Source organism: Camelus dromedarius, chromosome 7 (genome assembly GCF_036321535.1).
Source record: "Camelus dromedarius isolate mCamDro1 chromosome 7, mCamDro1.pat, whole genome shotgun sequence".
In the NCBI taxonomy this organism is placed as follows: Eukaryota; Metazoa; Chordata; class Mammalia; order Artiodactyla; family Camelidae; genus Camelus; species Camelus dromedarius.
Genome location: NC_087442.1, coordinates 38,598,990 through 38,622,272, shown reverse-complemented (window position 1 = coordinate 38,622,272; position 23,283 = coordinate 38,598,990). Strand labels below are relative to the sequence as shown.

The 23,283-nt window shown below is 37.8% G+C and overlaps 1 protein-coding gene across 8 annotated transcripts in view; it reads left to right on the top strand.

Annotated features, from left to right (window-relative positions):
- BBS9 (Bardet-Biedl syndrome 9) overlaps positions 1 to 19,511 on the top strand; it is a 383,745-nt gene extending 364,234 nt beyond the window's left edge. For all 8 annotated transcript variants that reach the window (XM_064487454.1, XM_064487458.1, XM_064487457.1 and 5 more), the window contains 2 exons: positions 18,457 to 18,567; positions 18,774 to 19,511. In XM_064487454.1, coding sequence (XP_064343524.1) covers positions 18,457 to 18,567; positions 18,774 to 18,805 — 143 coding nt within the window. In that variant the 3' untranslated portion in view covers positions 18,806 to 19,511. The remainder of the gene's footprint in view (positions 1 to 18,456; positions 18,568 to 18,773) is intronic.
- Positions 19,512 to 23,283: the final 3,772 nt, after the last annotated feature.

Below are 23,283 nucleotides of genomic sequence, written 5' to 3'. Positions count from 1 at the left end.
CTTTCTGTCTTTCTCTCTCTACCACAGTGTGCTTCCATGGAAAGTGCTCACAGCATGGGAGACCCAAGTTTTACTCCTAACAGGGTCATTGGCTCATAGTCTGACTTTAGATCAGTCAGTGTTACCGTCTGTTACTATAACTACCGATTATCGAGTATGACTTTGTCTCTGATACTTTATATAAAATCTCTTTTACTTCTCACAATTGTTTGTTAGGAAGATATTATTTCCATTTTGCAAATGAGGAAATAGAGGTTTTAAAGTTATTAAATAACTTGCCCAGGAGTTGGGTGGGTGGTTTTCCTGGGGTGTGGGGTACAGATTTTTACCTACTCTACCACACAAGGTGGTTGTGAGGACCAAGGTCAAGTGAGATTGTTTCGTAAACTGTGGAACATGATGCAAATGGAATGGCTCTATCAGCCTAGTATTTTCTCTTCTCTCCTAGCCACCCCTTTTTATTCCTAAATCTTCTGGCATGTGGATTGTACTGTGGGCTGGTTATCCTCCTTCCCTCTGCGTTTTCACACCTTTGTTTTCCTCCATTCTCTCCCTACCTTCTTTTATCCTGTGTGGCATTCCCACAGAGCTTCCTCTCTTAGGGAGATCTTACTGTCTGTCTCCCTTCCTCAGCCAGAGAAAGGTCTCCTCTCCCTGTTGTTTTCTTGCCTCACTGACTCTTTCAACCTATCTCCTATGTGTTTGACACCATCTAAAAATTGTTTTTATAGCTCAGTTATAGGCAGACAGCTTCACATTTCCCCTCTGTGTTTTTAAGGGTTCAGTATGAAAAGGGGCAATGCAGGATGTATAGGAGGTAAGAAAGAAGAGAAAAAAACTGTTGGGAGGGGATGCTGTAGTCCATCTTCAAAGAAAGCAGAGCTGGGGTTAGTCCAAGTTGTTTTACAATTGGAAGAGAGTCATACTACCATAATTTGGATGAAACCTGGCTTTTTACTGCCAAAAAAGTATAAGATGGAAATGGAGGTAAATGTGAATAATTCAAAGTAGTGTTTAAACTTGGAGGATATTTTACCTTCTCTGGAATTAGAGATTTATGCTAGTCAAGAGTTAGGGAGGAATTTGAAATGTTTATGTTACCAGAGTGTAAAAAACATTGTCCAGTTGTTTATCTAATCTTTCATTGGGCTTGCTTTTAAAAACACGTTTAGATTTGAAGTAGCCTGGGAAAAATAAACTGTTCCAGGCCATAACTTGATGCCCCAGTGGAAATAAGATAGATCTTTTTTCATTCATTTTGAGAAATTTCCCAAGCAGACAGATGTCTTTGTACCTTCCTTTGCAGTTCCTTCATCCGCAAATAACTGCTATCAAGAACTAGAATTACAAGTTCTCTGTTACTTCTTTTTAACTTTAGCTCTTACAGAAATTACTGCTGGGATCTTATTTCTTCTCTGGGCTGAACATTTTGTTGTTGCACCTACTCAGTCTAACAGATTCTCCCTGTGTTATCATCCAGGAAGATTCATTTCTTAAAGATGTGTATTAACTAACACAAAGAACTTTTTGAGAAACTTTTTGATTCACAAAGCAACCAGGTGTGCTGGGGAGTAGGAGTAAGAGGCACTATACTGCATTCTGCTGGAATTATTTTCCAACCTCCCAGTGGAAAAGGTAGATAATATTACATAAAGAATAGAATGAATTTTGGTTTCCATTGCTTCTTCCTAGTCTCTTCAGCTAAATTTATTCACTCAGGGCAACTAGTAATTATTGTGTGCCTACTGTGTGCCAGGAGTTATTCTAGGGCATGAGATACAGCAGCAAACAAAATAGACAAAGATCCTTGCAATTTTGGAACTCTTATTCTAGCAGAGGGAAACAATAAACAATAAGCATGGTAAATAAGTAAATTATATAGTATGTTAGAATATAGTAAAGTGTTAGTGTTCAAAGATAATAAGTACTATAGAAAAAGAAATGTCAGAAAAGGGGCAGTTACAAGATTATAAATTTAAATTGGATTGTCAGGGTAGGTTTATCTAGATAAGTTTCCAGGTAAGGGGAATGGACTTGGCATGTTCCAAGGAGTGTAGGGAGGCCAGTAGTGAGACAGAATGGTTAGGAGATGAAGTCAGATCAGGTATAGCCTTTTGGCTAACTTTTGCTTTTTCTCTGGGTGAAGTAAGAAGGACCATTTTAAAGAAAGGAATAATATAATCTTAAATTTTAAAAGGATCCCTGCCTGGTGTACTGAGAATGGACTGTAGGGAGGTCAAAGGTAGAAGTGGGCAGTTAGTCTGAAGGTTACTCAGGTAAGTAATTTAGCAATAATTCAGGAAAGAGATGATGGTGGTTTGCACCACAGTGGCAGTAATGGTGAAGGTGATGAGAAGTGGTCTGATTCTGGCTATACTTTAGATGTAGAGACCGCAGAAATTCCTAACAGTGGGGCTGTGATGTGTGGAAGGAAGACGAGAGTACCGAATGACCCCAAAACTTTTGACTCAAGCCACTGGAAGGATGAAGTTGAAATGAGAAAGGCTATGGGGTGGAACAGGTTTGTGTGGAAGATTGGAGTGCAGTTTGGGACATGTTGAGTTTGAGATGCTGTAAGATATCCAAGTGGAGATACTGAATAAGTATTTGGATTTATAAGTCTGAAGATGAGGAGAGAAATCTGGGCTGGAGTTATAAAATTAGGAGTTGTCAGCATGAAAGTGTTACTTAGAGCCAAAAGACTGGATAAGGTCACCAAGAGAGTGATTTTAGAAAAGAGATGAGAATGAAAGGCTGAGTGCTGAGAGTGCCCAAATTTTTAGGAGGTTTGGGAGACGAGGAGGAACCAGCAAAGGATGCTGGGAAGGAGCACGTGATGAGGTAAGAGTAAAATTCCGTAGAATATGGCGTCCTAGAAGTCAGGTGAAGACAGTTTTAAAGAAGCTGGAATGATTGGCAGTGTCAAATGCTGCTAACGGGTCAAGTAAGTTGAGAGCTGAAAACTGTCCAGCAGATTTAGCAACGTGGAGGTCATTAGTGATCTTGAAAAAAGCAACTTTTGTGGAGTGGTAGAGGCCAGGTCTAGAACTGGATGGATGTATAAGAGGAAGGAAAAGAATTAAAAACATCAAACACGGATAATTCTTTGGAGAAATTTTGCTGCCAAAAGGAGGGAAGAACTGGAGGAAGATGCAGGAAAGTGGGGGTCAATAGCCAGGAAATTATTCCTGATTTGATGTTTATTGTTGTCCTTTATTATTTATCTAGACCCCAATCTTTGTTCTTTCTTTACCAAGCTGTTATTTCCTGTCAGCCTCTCTTTTTTGCCAGATCAGAAAACCAGTTAAGGTTTTCCTTGACCAACATGAGTTTGTTTTCCTGGAGGTCAGACAACCATAGCTACTGCTCTCTGCCTTCTGAAAATTCACTATCCGCCTTCCCTTCAGCTTATTTGAGAACCCCAAGCTTAGGTGAGGGAATTTAGGCAAGGTAAGGCAAAGATGATGCTAATAATAGTAATACTTATCATTATGACACATATTTCAGTTACTGTGAACCAGGACTATTTGAAGTGCTTTACATCAATTAACTCATTTAATCTTTACAATTACCCTATGAGCTAGGTACAATTATTATCTGCATTTTACAAATCAGGAAACTGAGGCAAAGAAAGATTAAGTAACCAGTTAAAAGGAAAAAAAAAACTAATAATGGTCAGACTGGGATTAAAATTCTGACAGTCTGACTCTAGAATCCATGCTCTTGAAGCAACTGGAGAATTTTAAGAGCAAGATGTTAGCTAGAGAGATCTCATTATACATAATATGAGAATTTTCCAGAGTGGATGGTTAAGTTCTTTGAGAAACAAGATAGAATATAGGAGCTGATTGGTCATTTCCTTAGATTTACTAGCCTGTGCTTTAGTGGGCTGTCACCAGCCCACAATCCTGGAATGATGTGGTAGAACATTCTTCAAAGATAACTTTTTTAAAGACTGTATGTCCTATGTATTTCCTCAAGTTTCATGAATTCCTTTACAAATTAACAAGTATATATTAAGCATTCAGTCTACATAAGAGAAAAAAATTTAACTCTATTCCTTTATGTGTTTATTTTCCTGTGGGAAGCTTATTTGTTTATCATGCAGGCTATAGAACCATCTGGAAATGAAAACAGAAAAGACTGTGTATGTGAACATAATACTTTACTGTTTTTTTTAAGGATTCTTAAAATTTCTATAGCTTTAGAGATGAGGTATGAGCTAAATGACCCTTTGTTAAGCATTATTTCTTAGAGCACTGGTGAGCAGTTGCCGCTGAATTCTTCATTAATAATCCCTTCCTTTTCCAGAAGGACTTGCCAACACCCATAAAGTATTCACTGGGAGAATTAAAGTCATATAAAAATAATTGGTGTTTGCTTCCTTCAAGGCATACATTTAAATACATTGCTTTATTCTTCCGCTTCTTGGCTGCCTCCTATGTTTAGTAACACTAGGTCAGCACACTTCCTCTTTCAAGGTTCATCTGCTGGCCATTTCAGTTTCCCATGAGAAAGCAAACCTACCACTGTTTTACCCTTTTATCTTAATGTTTCATCCGTTTATGTCATATTATCTTGTGGGTTTGCATTTCTCAGTAGTGATGGCACTGCTGGTAAATAGAAAACAATGAATGTGATTATGCCTCACTCATGATCATGATCATCATCATTTGAGCCCTTTTAAAATCCCTATTGAGATCTCAGAAGAGTGGTTATCTATGGTAGCAGCCTATCAGTGATTTCATCTTAAAAAGAATGTGTGCACTATTTTTCAAGTGAATTATTTTAATTCCTTGCTAACAGTTTTGGCTTTGGCCACTAGGTCCAGCTAGAAACATTCCACCACTGGTCTGCTTGCCCCATCTTTATTTAGCTTTTACCTGAACATTTTTTGAGAGCATCAAATGTAAATTCATGCTGTGCTCATGGCCTGTAGTTTCATGTGTAATTGGCTGTAATGTAATGACTAATGTGTGTTGGAGGTTAGTGTTGAAAATAATAGCCCAACATTAATTGGGGGCTTACTCTTTGTCAGGCTCTGGGTAACTGTATCATAAGCATTAACTAAGTTAATCTCTCATAAAGTAAATGCTATATTTTCTGCATTTTAGAAAAAAGGAAACTAAGATCCAGACATGTGACTTTGCTCAAGATATGATACTTGCCATGCCCCATTTCAGGCGTCCCTTTCTGTGGTCAGTGGGCTGACTTATCATCTTGTGTACATGTCCCTTTTCTGCAAAATATGACATTGTTTAATGGGCTATTATGGAAGTATATCATTAGATAACAGAGTTGTTTCGGAATGAGTCCTGAGTGCTTGTTCAGGTTCCTCAACATTTAAGAATATGATGAAACAGGCGCTCTCCAGAACCATTGTGTTCTTTACATTTTTCCCTCAACCTGTTTATAACTAGAGTGACCCAGCTGAACTCTCAATTTCATAATCACCACCTAGACTCTGTCTATTAAAAACAACACAATTTGGTCAAGATTATGGCTTTTTATTGGGTTGTGGAAAGAAACTCAAGTTGAAGAAATGTTGCCAGGATCATTGGGGAATTAATAGCTACTTGATGCAAGAGGGAGGCTGTGAAGAACACTGGCTCTCTTATTATGTGGTGTCCAGGCAAAGTAGAGTTATGCTCTTACTATTTCATTTTTTTTTTTTAGAAATTATTATTGCAGAACTATTGGCTTCCTTTCTTTCTCAATTGTAATTATAATGTTTTATTTGTGCATGTGTACTTTTGAGAGAGAGTTGGTCTCTGAAGAGGGAGTTAGGAGAGGAAAGTATTTCAAATGGAAACGTCTTAAAATTATGTCTCTTTCCAGTTGTACATTGAATTGCCTTAGGATTTAGAAACCAAATGGAAATTAAAAACCACAGTCACCTTCTTTTTGAACAAGAAAGTACTGTACTTATCAGTACAACAAATATCTAGTTAAAAGATAATAATAGATCTTGCATTTCCTTGCAGAGTGCTCTAGACATTGATCAACTGACAAGGAAAAGCAAATACTAGCTTTCTCTTCTTCCCCACCTTCTTACAATGTCTGGGTATTACTTTTGTATTCCTATTTGGAGGATTTAATGGCCTTGTTAACCTGTGGGAAAACATTGTGATTGGAGACTTTAACAAAATAGTGAGTAGTTTTTTTTTTTTAAGTTCCATGTTTATGTTCTTACTGGGTGTGTGTCTTTCCAAGTACTCCAGGTTAAGAACTAAATGTGTTAGAAAAACAGATGTAATGCAAATAAATAGGGGAGTTCTCATTTCCTTCCGTGAACAAAGCTCCGAGTTCCTGAGCAGTAATTTTATGGCACCTTCTCTCTATATCAGAAGAAATTGTTCTTACCCCATTTCTTTACCCTGAGTTCTGTTGTACCATAAGTGACTAATTATCTATAGGGTCAGACAGTTAACCTACATATGGTAGGGGGTCATAATGCACTAACATAGTGTAGAGATCACTCTTACCAACAATTAATTGGAGAATTCACTTTATGAAGCCCTGTTTACAGACTGACATCTGGAGAAATTCTTAACCTGGATCCATTCCAACCTGTAGGATTTATAGACTGTGCTTGCTTTTTTGTAAATAGGACTTTTTTCTGCTTGGTACATTCTGTTTACATAATCATCAATGGATGAAAATAGCTATGTTCCTGTGTTTCTTAATCCTTTGTACTAAGTGGACCTAAATTCTAAGTGGTGGTCCAGCTCAAAGAATACTGGGACACCTACCATTATTCAAGTTGTGGAAACATCTTAATGCCAGGAGGACCCTGCTCTCTTAAATCTAAGTACTCTGACTGGAGTCCTTATACCCCAAGGGACTTAGTATTCAGCCTTTATGGGAGTTTTAAAACTTGTTCAGACACATGCTAGACCTCTTAAAATATATTAGGCTCCCTTTTATTCACAAACTTGGTCTCTGCTGTGAGGTATGAGATGGAAATATTTTCAAACACAGGTACATGCATAGTCCTGAACACATTTTAAGTTCTCCCCAGGTTTCGGGGGATCAAAGTTTGTTATTAGGGAGTGGAACTGAACTCCTAAACATTCCATGGGCATTGTGTTGGACACACATTACAGTGACCTTCATCTGCCTCTCTGTGATTAACCATTATTATCTGTGTGGCTAGTAGATGAGCTACTGTCTATGCAGTTGGCATGCAATCTGCAAATACAGGGAAGAAAGAAAAGTTGTAGAACAGATTTAAAAGGAACATAGAAAAACAAATACCATATGTTGGAACTAGAAATCTAAGACTATATAGAATGGCACACTCTTTCTTCTGTTTTCCTGAGTTTTGAAACTGTAAGGGTGTACCAGGTTAAGGATATGATGCCTCTACATTATGAGTAATTATAAGTAAAGGGTAGAATGGAAGTGGAGATGAGAAAGATATGGACATATGCTGTCCGGTTCCTCCTTCAGAGAAGCAGCGTCATCATATGATATCAACCTCATTTACCATGCTGTGTGATATATTGCATTCTTGATGGCTTTATTTCCAAGATGCGCTTTGACAAGGTCTGTGCCTGTTATGTTTTTTAACAATCTCCTATATGTGTATTTTTCTGGAGCATCTGCTTAGTAAGCATATTTGTAAACCTAGTTTCACAGAAATCTTGGTTTTCTAAAATGTTCTTAAATAAGAACAGACACACACACACACATGCACATGCGTGTGCACACACACACACACACTAGTATTCAAAAACATTTTCAAGAAGCATAACTTTACCAATTATGATATGTGCTCTTAAGGAAATGTTAAGTCTAAGTATGAGATGGACTCGGCCCTTTGATCTGAAGTCCAGTGTGGAAGAAGAGAGGTCAGTGGAGGATTAATCAGGAGAAGTAGAGTCCCCCTTTTCTCCCAGAGATTTTTGCTTTTAATCTCCATGGAAGCCCTTGTGTAAGTTCTTATCTGTATTTTATCCACAACCTTCCTAGCTATACCTCCTATTCAGCATTAAATTCTTCTAACTTCCATTGCATTTTATATGTTAATATTTTATCATTTATACCTTCAGTAAGTCACCCCAAATATGTAGTACACACAGAAAAGTGAAATATGTTGATGATTTATTCTCCCTTCTGCCACTTTTCCTTTTCATCCTCTATCTACCTCTCTCTTTTACCCACTCACCTTCCTTCCATTCTTTACTTTTGCCAAAATATTTCTAGATACTCAGTTAAAATTGCTACATGAACATACAGTAGAATTTTTGGCTTTCTATAGCTTACATTTTCCTTGGGCTAGAAAAAAATATTTTAAAAAACTAGGAAAATGGACAGAGTAGAGAATTACCAGGAAAACTATATATTTGTATATGCTTATGTGTGGATATGTGTGCACACTTATAAAGAGAGAGATTGAGAAGGAATAGAGTAAAACTTTTTCAAAAGTATATTACAGAGAATTTCATAACTACTCATAGTCTCTTAGGGAAGCTCTTCATAATTAAGATAGTAAAATACTTTTTTCAAAGCACCTGTTCCCCACACTTCACATGAATTATAAACCTTTGAAATGAAATCTGAATGTTAGCCTCAAAAAACACTTTATCCATCAAGTAAATCTTGATTAGAAGAAAAATGTCACTGTGTATATTTTTGAGGTTTCTGCTGTTTTTAATTCTTAGTGGCAATTCAGGCACATGAAGAGAAGATTCTTTGGCTGGCAAGTCAGAGCAGGGTCTGTGGTCATTTGTGATTCTCAGTGTCTCCTTATTTGATTACTTTTAAATATATGAGAAAGAAAAGATTTTCTCGTCCCTGAAGGAATGGAGTATTCACACCCATACACTCAGTTGATTGCATAAGTCTCTAATGCAAGGATATAAATCTGCAAATTCCTAAAATACCCAAAAAAACTTGCCAACCTTCTAGAGTGTCTGTATCATTGAATGGAAGTACCAGTCAGGACAGCTAATTCACAAGCAAATCCATGAGATCTTTCTGGAAAAAGAAATGTTCTTGAGAAAGATCCAATGCTTTAGGAAGCAGGAGAATCAGGAACTAGCTCTGGGATATAAGGGACATCTGCTACCCTCTCTGAGCCTCTGTTTTGGTGTCTACTAAATGAAGGTGGTTGCACGAAAAGCTAAAATTGATTCCACAGAAATGATGTGGAAAGTGCATCTATGCCAAGAAAATTCATCGGAGACAGAAATGATAAAATGTACTTTGTGCTGAGCACTGTGCTCAGTGTACACGGTCTCATGTAATACTTACTCCCAATAGGCCTCATTTAGACCATCTTTTTACAGATGAGGCAACTGATAACCTGTCTGGATCCGACAGCTAGACCCAGCCTGACCCACTCCGGCAAACTACACAGTCTAAGTCGAGCCTCCCCATTCACTGCCCGGCTAGCTTTTCCTTTTTATAGAAGAAAAGATGAACACCTGGAGACAAAAGTGGGAGACTCTAAGAATTTATTCAAGGAAACTATCTTTACAATTTCTCCCCAGTCTAATCATGAGAAAAACATTAGGCAAATTCCAGTAGATGGGCATTCTGCAATATGCCTAATCAATACTCCTCAAAACTTCAAGGCCATCAAAAATAAGGAAAGTCTGAGAAATTTCACAGCCAAGAAGAGCCAAAGGAGACATGGCCAATAATGTCATGGGGGCATTTTTGATGGGATCTCGAGATAGAAAAGAATGTTAGGTAAACTAAGGAAATTTGAATAGACTATAGACTTTAATAATAACGTGTTAATATTGGTTCACTAGAACCAATCATAACAAATGTACCACAGTAATGCAAGATGTTAACAGTAAGGGAAACTGTGTAGAGGATATATGGGAATTCTCTGTACTATTGCTAAATTTTTCTGTACATCTGAAACTGTTCTAAAAAATAAAGTCTATTTTTAAAAAAAGCTTATCATTCTCCAAAAAAAAAAAAAAGCATTGGTAGCGTAGGGCAAACAATATTCTTTTAAACTACTACTACTTCTACTTCTTCTATTCCTCCTCCTCCTTCTTCTATTCCTCCTCCTCCTTATTATTATTATTATTATTATTATTATTATTATTATTATTATTATTTTTATTTTTATTTTTATTATAATACTATCAGATGATCTGGCAGTGTGAATTGCCCCCAGGAACCTTTAGAATTAGGATGCTGTAAGAAGAGTAGCTTTTTGTGAGCCTTGGATTAGGCCAGGGGTTGGCAAACTACTTACAGCCAATGGGCCAGGTCTAGTCCACTGCCTGTTTTAGTAAATAAGGTTTTATTGAAACACAGTTAATGTTCATTCATGTTTACATTTTGTCTTCGGCTGCTTTTGCACTGCAATGGCAAAACCAAATAGTTGCACCAGAGATCAAATGGCCTGGAGAGCTTAAAAAATATGTACTATTTGGTCAAGCCCTGGTTTAGGCTACTTGAGTTACAAGGTAGACAGTGAGGCAGGTAAGCTGGGCCACCAGAATTCATCTGGGGTAGAATCAAATGTCTATCAAATAGAACTCAGCAAATCAAGTAGCATAAGTAAACAGTGTAGTTGGCTTCAGCGGTGACCACATGTTTTTCTGAGCACCTTCTTTTTTGCTGTAGAGTCTTTTGGCCCCATGGCTGTATCAGCTGTGTGAATACTACCCCTTCAGCCTCCCACCTTTAGGGACTTCTATCTTGGCTTATTCTTTTCATCTAACTTTGACCTGAAAATAAATAGTCAGGACTTAATGTGTTTTCCAAGGTGCCAAGCACTAATACACATCATTTTCTCCCTTGTGAAGCAGGGCTGCCATAATCTCTGTTTATAGATAAGGAAACTGTTTCATATAAGTGAAACAATTTTCTCAAGAAGGTCACTTGGCTTATAAATGCTGAACCATGGTTTGAATAGAGACTTCAAAACATAGTGTTAAACCCTCTACAAACAAGGCCACATTCAGTGCTGGAGCTGGCTCACACTGGCTCCTGAGAACCAATTGTTGAATTTTGAGGAATTCTGTGAGCCAGTTAATAAATTTAGCCATCATTAGAAGTTAAATTATGTAAACCTATAACCAAATAAATCATGTTAAGAACAAAGATAATATCCCTCAAAACTCTTCACTAATTATCTTACTACATATTATTCTCTATGCTTTTGAGATTATTTATGTCTTGAGAATCTGTATGCTGGAAGTGTTATCTAATGGTGTGCTCCTCCACATCTCTGCCAAGCTCCCCATTGGTGACGTCATGTTGGTTGCTTGAAAGTGGACATGATCGGAGTATTTACACCAAGGAAATGGGCAAACAGTACAGATTTTAAAAAATGTGATGATCAATTGTACACAATAAAAATTCTATTTTAAACACTTTATTCAGTTATTTTATCATGTTTTATGTTCTCATATTTATTTTTTTAAATTGAAGTACAGTCAGAAAACACCACAGATTAGCTTTTGCTTTTTTTTCTTTGAAAGCCAGCTTACCTCTCGTTCTGATTTTGATCTCTAGTATTCTAGGTAACAGTCATATTTGTTTCTGTTTGACCTCTATCTTGACCTCTGAACTTTTATAGTTCATGCTACAATAGCAGCCTGCAGAGAGGGCCTGACTTCTTTTTTATGTTTTTGTTTGTTTTTCTGACAGTGGTAGAAATTCCTTAGTGTAATTCCCTTGTGGATAAAATATGTTCTACCTGGTGAGGAGGAAGTTTAACTATTTTATAATTTGCTTTTGAATGCAGAGATAGGTTTGTGGATAGCTTGAAATTTATTTTTTAAAAAATCCTAGAGTTGAACTAGCTTTACAAATATATATTGAGCAATCTTCTGTTTGTTTAGAATTTTAGGTAAGATTTTCTACTTAAATTTTCTGGCTACATGAGGATTGAGATATATATATGTTATTAATTTGCAAAAAGCTCCAAATTTTTACAGCCTGATTTAGTTAACACAAATGGTCATGAACATAATATGATTGGTAACAATTCAGAGGAATAGGCAGCATAGTGAATTGTCTCAAAAACATCCTCTTAAATCATTGTGTAGTCTTCAATTTATGCTGACTGTTTGCAATTCATGATACATGCTTCATGTTTTCAGATTTCACCTACAGGGGTTAGTTAGGTTTCCAGATTAGTCCAGAAAAGCATTTTAAGCAATTATTTAATTATAATAGGATGCTATAATAAAGCCACCACTTGTAACATTGTTCCCTTATGAAAATGCACCCAGAGTTCTGACTTGGGATCCCAGATCCCCCCCCCCTTTTAATGTTTTTTATTGATTTATAATCATTTTACAATGTTGTGTCAAATTCCAGTGTTCAGCACAATTTTTCAGTCATACATGAACATGTGTATATTCATTGTCACATTGTTTTCTCTGTGAGCTACCATAGATCTTGTATATATTTCCCTGTGCTATACAGTATAATCTTGTTTATCTGTTCTATAATTTTGAAATCTCAGTCTATCTCTTCCCACCCTCCGCCCCCTTCGCAACCACAAGCTTATATTCTATGTCTGTGAGTCTATTTCTGTTTTGTATTTATGCTTTGTTTGTTTGATTGTTTGTTCGTTTTTTAGATTCCACATATGAGCAATCTCATATGGTATTTTTCTTTCTCTTTCTGGCTTACTTCACTTAGAATGACATTCTCCAGGAGCATCCATGTTGCTGCAAATGGCGTTATGTTGTCAGTTTTTATGGCTGAGTAGTATTCCATTGTATAAATATACCACATCTTCTCTATCCAGTCATCTGTTGATGGACATTTAGGCTGTTTCCATGTCTTGGCTATTGTAAATAATGCTGCTATGAACATTGGGGTGCAGGCGTCATCCTGAAGTAGGGTTCCTTCTGGATATATGCCCAGGAGTGGGATTCCTGGGTCATATGGTAAGTCTATTCCTCGTCTTTTGAGGAATCTCCATACTGTTTTCCACAGTGGCTGCACCAAACTGCATTCCCACCAGCAGTGTAGGAGGGTTCCCCTTTCTCCACAGCCTCTCCAGCATTTGTCATTTGTGGATTTTTGAATGACGGCCATTCTGACTGGTGTGAGGTGATACCTCATTGTAGTTTTGATTTGCATTTCTCTGATAATTAGTGATATTGAGCATTTTTTCATGTGCCTATTGATCATTTATATGTCTTCCTTGGAGAATTGCTTGTTTAGGTCTTCTGCCCATTTTTGGATTGGGTTGTTTATGTTTTTCTTATTGAGTCATATGAGCTGCTTATATATTCTGGAGATCAAGCCTTTGTATGTTTCCAGATTCCCTTAATGAAACTCCAATTTATATGAGAACACAAGAATAGAAGTGGATCTCCATAGTTGTAGCAACAGTTGGCAAGGGGGAGCCTGGACATCCTACATTGGTGGGGAGAGGGGGTCTGTTTTGGCCATTATGCAGTGAGGGAGCTGCCGGCCAGATATTTGAGTAGAAGGGGGATTCATAAGTTGTGAGAAGCCCCTGCTGTTACCAGAATGAATTTACTGGCTATTCGATCTTTAGATAATTAGGAGTTGGCTGAATTCTTATTTTTTAGCTCTAATTCTATATATCGTATAAGTTAAGGTAGACCATATCTTGAAGTCAGTGCTGTTCAAAGTGTGGCTATAAGACTGGCATATGTCTGCAAACTTTGTGTTACCTGAAATTAATTATAAGGGTTCAGAAACTTGTGGCAATTGACATAGCATTTTTACAATGGTTGAATCTAACACTAAAAGTTGAGGGTCCATGTGTTCTTCATTTCATTTTTCTAGTAATTCCTTCTACTTATTTTTATTATATTTGACAAAAGTATTGGTTTAGATAGATTGGAAATTCTAAAGGCTGGTCCTTCAGAGGAACATGATGGGGAGGGTATAGCTCAGTGGTAGAGTGCATGCCCAGCATGCATAAGATCCTAGCTTCAATCCTCAGTACCTCTCTTAAAAAATAAATTAATCAATAAACTTAATTACCTCCCCACCAAAATTTAAAAAAAGTAAAAAATAATTAAAAAACAGGGAGGGTGGGTAGGGTATAACTCAAGTGGTAGAGGGCATGTTAGCATGCATGAGGTCCTGGGTTCAGTCCCTAGTATCTGCTCTAAAAATAAATAAATAAACCTAATTACCTTCAGAGGAGCATAGCTATAGTGTGGAGAGCTGGGCTGCAGCTCATGTAGATTTGCTGTTTGACCTTTGGCAAATGACATAATCACTTGGTTCACATTTAATAAATTGAGACTAGCAGGCCTGACACTTAGTTTTGCAAGGCCAAGTCAGGGATGCAAAAAATGTCAAAATTTTTATTTTCTTTAATAGCAAGAAAGTGGGAAATTCAATATCAGTTTCAGTTATTATTGCCCACTCCACCTCCCCCCACTCCTATCCTCATAGGGGCTCAGGAAAAAAGGGCACAGTACTGCCAACAGCTGCACTGCCTAAGCCCATGGGGGAGGGTTGGTAGGGGGAGAGAGTCCTTGCTGAGGTCAGGGCTCCTGGTGCCCAGCCCTCCTGTGATCCACACCTCCATTCCTTGCTACCTTGTTAGCTTGGGCAGTCCAGCCTGGGTCTCAGACATCTGTCTCCCTCTGAGGTTTACCCCTCTGAGTTATGGTCAGAGGAGAGCATAGAGACAGTTCCATGTCTTCAGGAGCTCAGGCGATTAAAAACCAAGGCTAGAAAGGAAAGTATTTTCAGGCTACTTTTGATTCAGCCCCATTACAGAATTCTGTGGCAAGGATGCACGGAACGACCCAGGGAAACTTTGGGGCAAGGGAGTATGGGGGAGGGACAGCAGAAGAAAAAAGACAAAAACTAGCATCAATGACTTTACAACTGTAAAATAGGGCCAATGAAGCCTTCCTTACAAGTTGTTTGAGGATTGAGTGGGCTAATGCATTGAGAATTCATGGCTGAGTGCCCAGCACGCAGTAGGTCCACAGCACTATGATTTCCGGATCAGGAAGTCCCTGGGTCTCCCTTGTTTTCGCCTGTTGGCTCGTATGTGATGCATACACAATATGTGTTTGGATATTCATCCAGCTGTGGTTGTTGTTCTCCTCTGATGTGGATGGTTCTAAGCCAAGAGTCCTTCGTCTAGTGTCCGTGGAACCCAGGCTCCGCTTCCAGAATGGGCTTCAGAGGGTCTCTGTTAGTTTGGAAATTTTATATTTTATTTCTCTCCTTTTGCTGCTTACTCTGAGTTTTTTAGCAAACAATTTTTTTTTCTAGCAAAAATCTCATCAGATACACCCATCTGCCCTTCTTAGCAGAGTCTAATTCAGTAGATGTGGGTGGGGCTTGAGACCACATTTCTAACAAGCTCCCCGGCGTATCTGGTGCTGCTGGCTGGATAATCTGGCTTAAGCCAGCAAGGCTAAAGAGGCCTTCTGACTTTCTGGATTTGCCTTCCATTACCTGCTAACTGCACTGAACTTGCCTTTTCTTTTTGCAAGGAATCTAGTTATCAGAAGCAGCCACCCTACTCTGGAATCCTTATAATTATAAATGTTGCCATACCACAGCTATTTGATCTCTCAGTCTTGACTTCTCTACGCACATCATCCTGGTTAACAATGGATTTGAAAGCATAAATAATTGCATAATAGTGGTTAATCCCAGCTGTTTATACCCAGCCATGGAGTCCCTATTTCTTACAGAGAGACGGGCAATCTAATTTCAAAATTCCATCTTGCAGTTCTGCTTTTTAGTACTACTTCCAGTATCAATTAATTTTGCAAGAAAATAGAGGCAAGAATTAAAGTGATGGTGATTGATTTGGCCAACTCAGGGAAGGAAGGATGAGGAAAAAGGGAATTGCGTCAAGGAAATACGTGAATACAAAGTGGTGCATCCTGTACTGGTGCATCCAGTCCGCACACAGCACTTTTCTGGAGGTTGGCAAAAAAGAAATTCAGAGTTGACCTAGGGAGAGAGGCAGGAGTGAAATTCTCTGCCCAGCTTCTTCCCTTCCCCCATTTCCCATTGGTCAGGATGCCAGATCTCATATCCTATTGTTCCTTCCAAGCTCCAAGTGGCAGAAACTCTGGGCATATGGTTGGTCAGTCTGGCTATATGGAGGCATCCAAAAAAAAGGGGTTGGGATTCCTAGGGCAAGTGACTGGTCAGCCCTGCAGATTTGTCATCTCTCTGTACTTTGGACAAGGCAACATTTTTATACCAAGGACAAGAGAGGAAATTACATATGTTGTAACTTATGTAGCACATATCGTCTACAGGATAGCCTACAGCAACTGACTTTTCCTTTTGTGCCCACATGATTAAAGAATAATGCTTTTAAGTCTTCATCCTTCTGATTTGCCCCAATATTGAGTCATCTGGAATAAAAGATACTCATTAATCAGTGGAGACCTGTCTCTCTCTACGCATGGCAGCACTGCTAACTGATCTCTGCACTCTCTCCCATCTGTTGGCCGTGGACACTTCTTCCCCACTCCTGAAGTTTCCTTGTGTGCAAAGGTAGCTGCATGAGTACAACATTCCTGCCCTCACCTTGCTTCCTTCCTCCCGCTGCCTTGGGGATGGAGAAATGGCTTAATCTGATTTATGAGTCTAGAATGAGAAACCAAGCCATTCTTTGGCCTTTTTCCTTGGCGTCAGGATTCTGTTCTGCAAGGGAGCACTCCCTTCTTCTGTTCTTCCCTGTCATTAGTCTTACAGAGATGCCCCTTCCCTACCTCACCCAATTCCTTATTTCTCAGTTGGATGAGGATCCAGGAGGAGAAGAAGGGTGCTATTTCTTGGGCTTCTCCAAAGTCCTAGCACCTCTGAGCCTGCCCCTCACTACACAATACTCTAAGCAGTACTCCTGAAGGCTATACCTGGTAGATCATCAGGTGAGATAAAATCTGCTGACTTTTGACACCTGCAGCCACAGTGTCTCTTTGGCTGATGCTGCAACTGGGAGCTGTGTAGTAAGTGGTTAGAGAACATGGGCTTTGGGAGTTGTCAGGCTTGGGTGTGAGTTCTCCCTTAGTCCTTAGGAGATGTGTGACCTTGGCAAAGAATTAACAAGAAGAATGGCTTTGGGAAAAAATAAATACAGTGTACAGCATGTTAGTTCCAGAAAATGATGTACCTATCTTGTGAGACCTCAGTTTTCCTATTTGTAAAATGAGAATAATAATATCTATTTCATGATGTGGTTTGTAGGCACTAAATGAGATAATATGGGTAGAGTTTTCAGCACTTAGAAAGTACATAATAATGATAGTTACTGTTACCATGATCTATAGGCTTTGGAAAGAGATTAATAATAAGCCTGGTTCTTCTGGAGGGGGCCCTAGCCATTTTCAGATATAGTTTCATTGCACCGATGGATAATTCTAACATTTCCTGTTTAAGGAACCTCTGAGGCTACCTCTAATTCTTATTTTATGAGTGTGGAAATGCTTGTCTCTCAAGTTTCCCTCAACATCGATTTCTTTTTCAGAGTTGATGCAGAGGGGTGGATGGTAAGGTGTGTTTTCCTTCAAACCTAGAATCTTGCCACTTCCCTCTCATTTGAATGATGTGGTTTACACATCAGTGCTGCGGATGCCCTCTATTCATAAACCCCCTCATGCATAAAGCCAAACTTGAATATGGAGGCTTTGGACAGAGTATATGTGAAGCCTCAGAAAAAAGAAATAAAAATCGCACTTCATTTACAAGAAGAACGGCTCTGGAAAAAAATATGTACGGTATGCAGCATGTTAGTACATTTCCAGAAAATGATGGCAAATTAGTCAAATCAAGCTGCAGATGTAGTCAGGAAATTCTCACATGAGTTTTCCATACAAGATTTTGGTGGATAAAATCAAATGACTTATACCCAATGTTTCAAAAGTGCAGTGATGCCAGCTCATCCTCAAGTCACCTTGGAACTCACTTGGAATTGAAAGCTTCCACAATGCAGTTCATGGCTTTGCTGTTGAATTATGAAGTGCTTGTGTCTGTGCTGTAAGGTGTTGGGATTCAGGTATAGAATCAAATTCCAGGGAAGTACCACCATAGTTCCATAGAAATACCACCACAGTCACCATCTCAGAACACCTGTGGCCTTCCTCTTTGTTCAATGAAAGTTTCTTTCCCTCTCGGTAGACATACTTTGCTTCTTTTATAGTTTCTGGTGCTCTGGTATTAAAGGGAATTCCTACTGAAGTACCATTATAGTATTGATATCACATATGCTAGAGATTTTGTCCTTTTTGACTTTAAAAAAGATGAATTTAAAGACAACACCACTGCTGCTGTCACTAAGTGATCATTGGTATGTCTTTGAGGGCAATAACTCATTCTCAGCATTTTCACCAAAAGAGATACATTTACGGTTATTCTTTTTTGATCTACTCCTGAAGATTGTTGTCACATCATTTATAATCTTTACGATTGGTACGTTCTTAAGCTGTGGTTGCTGTACGGAGAGGCAGACTTTTCTACACAATGCTTAAAGTATTGTTCATATTTTTCAACTAGGTGGCTGTGCTACGATCCCAGAATCGGACCTGGAAGAAAGATCAATGGAACAAGACTCCACTGAACTGTTTACCAACCACAAACACCTCATCGTGGAGACACCCAGGGCTGGTAAGTGAATGGGTGGCCTTCACACAGGATATGTCAAGGACAGTGACACAGGTCAGTTTTTGTCATACCAGAAAGCATTTTGCAAAACCACTTGTTTTCCAACTTCTTCTTCCTTCCCCTCGGCATTGATACAGCTGATGTGATCATTTGTGTATTCCTTCCAATATTCAGACCTTTTCTCTCTCTTGCTCTCTTTCATTTTCCAGAAGTTTCACCCCTCCAAGGCGTCTCAGAATAGTTCAAGTAGAGTTGTCTGGTGGAGGGGAAGATGGCCTTCCCAAGCCTGATCCTGTGTGGACCTCATGCCAAGCACAGATGAAGGGCTGGCCCAGGTGCTTCATCCAGCTTACCTGCCAGGAGCTGACACTAGGTAGAGATGGGGGTCGGGACTTTTTGTTTTGCTAAGAGGACCTGTAATACCATGGGCAAGTTGGTCATCTGTATGCCTTCAGCCACAGGATATAGTGATATGACATCTTCTGGGGACAGACTTTATAATATGAAGACCTAGATCCGATTTGATACCCCATTTTTTCACAGAATTCTTATATAGTAAATGTATCAAGTTTAATAAAGCATCTTATTGTCAAACAATATCTTGGGTTTGATTTATAATCAGGGGGTTATATAGTTGATTTCTCTGTTTATTCAAAGGGAAGGAATTGAACGGAATTAAAAATTTGCTACTCCATGGTAAGATTCAAATGTGATTGTTTTATAAATAAAAGAAACTACTATTAGAGTGGAAAAAGGTGAGTTTTCTAGTATTGTATGAAAATGTTAAAATATTTTCAAGGAAGCTAGGATTTTAACATTCTCTTTTCATTACCCCAATGGGTGATGCCTTTTAAAAATCCAGATTATAAAAGGATTCACACTATATTATAATTAAAATGTAAGATTTTTATATGCAAGAAATAAAAGAGATTTTGCCAGTTTCAAAACTGATTTATTTAAACAAAAATATGCCTCAGTCAGTACAAGGAGAAGATGGCTTGTGGTTTTTCTATATGTGAAATGTCTGTCAAAAAGATTATAGAGGATGTATTATTTATTATTTGTAGCATTCTTTTTTAGGAGATGCAGCAGAAGATGTAATAGTTTTCATTGTCAAGTGTGGAAGTGGACAGCTTCTAGCCTTTGGGCCAGAATCAACCATTAGGTTAATGTCACCCAGCCTGTGGGGACCAGTAAAAGATGTCATGGCTCTGTGTGTGCCTAAAGATGCAAAACTACAACACTTCTGATCATCTTTAACAGCTTCATTGAAGAAAGGTTAGAAGAGAAGTGTATTACTTCTTTAAAAAGTGTTTCTGAGTTATGTCTTTTTTTTTTTTTTTTTGGTATTTGATTCCCATGGATGTTTTTCCTACTGTGCATATGTCCAAGTGCTCATCTCTGTTCTCCTTTCTTTCTGTCTTTTTTGAGTCATGTCCTGTTTATAGCATCCTAACTGACTTTCTTTAACTTTCTTTTTCTCACTTGTTATTTCCATGTTCATCAGCCTTGATCAGTCTTTCTCTCCCTTCCTCTATTTCCCCCAATTCTTTCCCTTCTCTTTTTGGTTCTCTTTATTGCCCATGATATAAAACTGAAATATTGTTTGATTTGTAAAGGTTACTTTATTTTTTATTTTTATTTTGGGGTAAACAAAGTTTATTCTAGGAAGAGCAACTCACTGAGAGATAAAACCGTTTTAAAATTTACATATATGTACTGTTCATTGGTTCTAAGAACAGATTAGAGCTTTAGTTTCTAAAACTTACATAGTTGTCAAAGGAATAAAGCCAATAACAAAATAAGAATCAATAGAATGCAGTAATCCAATCATTAAAGACAGTCAAATGTGCTTATACATATTCAAGAAATCAATCATCTAAGTTATAAATAAATAGTTAATTTGTGTCTTTTTAAAAAAATTCCACATATAAGCGATATCATATGGTATTTTCTTGTAAAAGCTACTTTAAATGTGCATATGTACAGTCATTTCTATCTTTTTCAGATCTCTCCTCCATTGTTTTCCTTTTATTTTTGTCCTCCAAGGTTGCTCTGTTCTATAAGGGAATGACTACCAACGTAAACTCAAAGGACTTCCTATCTCTGATTTGATAGTGTAAGGTGACTTTTGTTGCTACAATTACATGTTATACTGAGAGTTTCTATATTAAGAAGTATATTTTTAAGATATTTTCCTGGAAATCATTATCAGTATCTTAAGCCTATTAGCAAAATTACTTGACCAAATAATTTTTTTTTATTTAAATCACTTTAATACAGAATTCTATATATATACATTATAAACATAAATATTTTAAAATATATCTAAATTTATTACCATTTGCATTTTACTGGCTGCCAAAAGGAAAAAAGTTACTAATTAAACTTTTAAAAATTGAAGTATAGTTAATTTACAATATTGTGTTAGTTTCAGGTGTATAGTGTAGTGATTCAGGTTTTTTGCAGATTAATTCCATTATAGGTTGTTACAAGATATTGGGTAATAATTCCCTGTGCTATACAGTAAATCCTCATTGCTTATCTACTTTATGTGTAGTGGTTTGTGTCTGATAATCCCATATTGCTGTCTGCTTCTGTCCCCTTCGGTAACTGTAAGTTTGGTTTCTGTGTCTGTGAGTGTTTCTGTTTTGTGTATAGATTCATTTGTATTATTTCTTAGATTCCACATATAAATGATATCATATAGTATTTGTCTTTCTCTGTCTGACTTATTTCACTAAGTGTTTTATTCTTTAGGTCCATCCCTAATTGACCTTTTAAACATTATCAAATTTAAAATATAAATTTCAAAATGATAAAATAATTTGATTAATGACTTAAAACTACCTTTCGTTTAAGGATTTCCTGAATTTAAGTTGTATTTCCTGAATTTAAGTTGTATAATATTGTTTACCCCTGATTTTAGCCTTATGATTTAAAAACACACGTAAAGTGTTTCTACTAGCAAAAAAATAATGGAGCCAAGATATTATGTTATCTTTTAGAGTGGCTTTTTAGAAATCAAGACCCAACTAATTCTGAACTGTTCCCGTTATTTTGACGCCAGTATTTCAGTCTTTAATAACAATTGTCCATTATCTCTTACTTATGTATGATGTGTATGTGTGCATGTGTGTGTATGTGTGTACATAATCTTGGCGTAACTCACAAAGCTGGAAGGAGGAAGATGATCCAGGTTTCTGATTAGTCCAATAGTTTCATTATTACCCAATATATCAGGATAGGTACTAAAAAAATAGCAAACATTTATTAAATACATACCATGTGCTAGATTCTTTATATGTATGATTTCATTCACCCCTCACAGTATTACTGATCTTACAGATAAGAATACTGAGGTTTATAGAAGCTAAATAATTTATCCAGTGTCCCACAGTTAGTGTGTAGCAAAACTGGTATTTTAATCCAGGGTGATTCCAAACAGCAAAATGCACACCCAAATGTATGGATTATTGGTGAGACATGCATTCTACAACTGAAGGCTTTTAGTCCAAGACAGCTACATTTCTTTGATTTCTAGTATGGTTGCACAATTCAAAAATATACTTATTTGCCATTTATATTTCTCCCTTGGTGAAATCCCTGTTCCTGTTCTTGTTTTCCTTTATTGGTGGTGGTGATAATTATTTCTTTATTGATTTATAATAGCCTTTTCTATTGAAATGATGTTAATCTTTGGCTGATTGAGTATGATGTAAACATTGTTCTCAATTTTTCACTTTCTTTTAATTTTGTTTCTGGGGTTTTTTAAATAGAAATTTTCTAAATTTTAAGAAGCCACATCTATTAACCCATTTCTTTGTAGTTTCTGTCATTGGTGTCCAGCCTGGGTGATCTGTCTGATGCCCTCTCTTGCCTCTTCTCTGTGCCAGTCTGAGGTTGTGCTCAGGCTGTTGTGTTCTGTGCTATGGTAAGCTTTCATCATACCCTCCTCGCTGGTGCACTGAGTGATGTGAGCCACAGAGCTGTGTTCTCTTCTGCTTTCATGTTTCACTGAATTTCAGATGACATGCCTCCTAGGTTCTTCCTTCACCCTGTGGAGAATGACCTAAGTGATAGACACCCTATAGCTTTCAAAATCCCACTCCCCTCTCATCCTTGCCCCTCTTCACCATGAGCTCTCCTTTAGGATGATTGGTATTCCAAAAGGTTCCCTAGTACTCTGTAAATAGGCTTGCCCACTCCCACAACAGCCCTCTAGACATGGCCAGACATGTCTCCATCCCACGTGAACACAGGTTGGGCTCAGGTTGGACACGTGGGACCCACTTACATATATACATACAGAGGCAAGAGGGGTGAGGCAGTGAAGTTTGTACTTCAGTCCCCCAGTTCTCTAAGCTTTTTGGTTCCCCAGCCTCTCAAGGGAATGGCTTGGTATTTCCACAGGTGAAGCATACTGGAAGCCACAGGGGTTCCCTCAAATTGAGGAACATCAGATTGTATTTGAATGGCTTTGCTATGATTCCATTAATTAAAAAAAATTTTCTGGACTAAAAGTGACTAAGCCAAAAGACCTCTGTGCTTTACAAAAAATATCTACCTCTGACTAGTTGCTAGTCTGTGTCACAATGTACACAGTTCCCTATCACATAAGAATACAGGTAAAGATGCGTGAAAGAATAACGATAAAATACATATGAGGAATGTTTAACCCCCTAAACAGCATTATATAAACACAGGATTGTCAGTGGT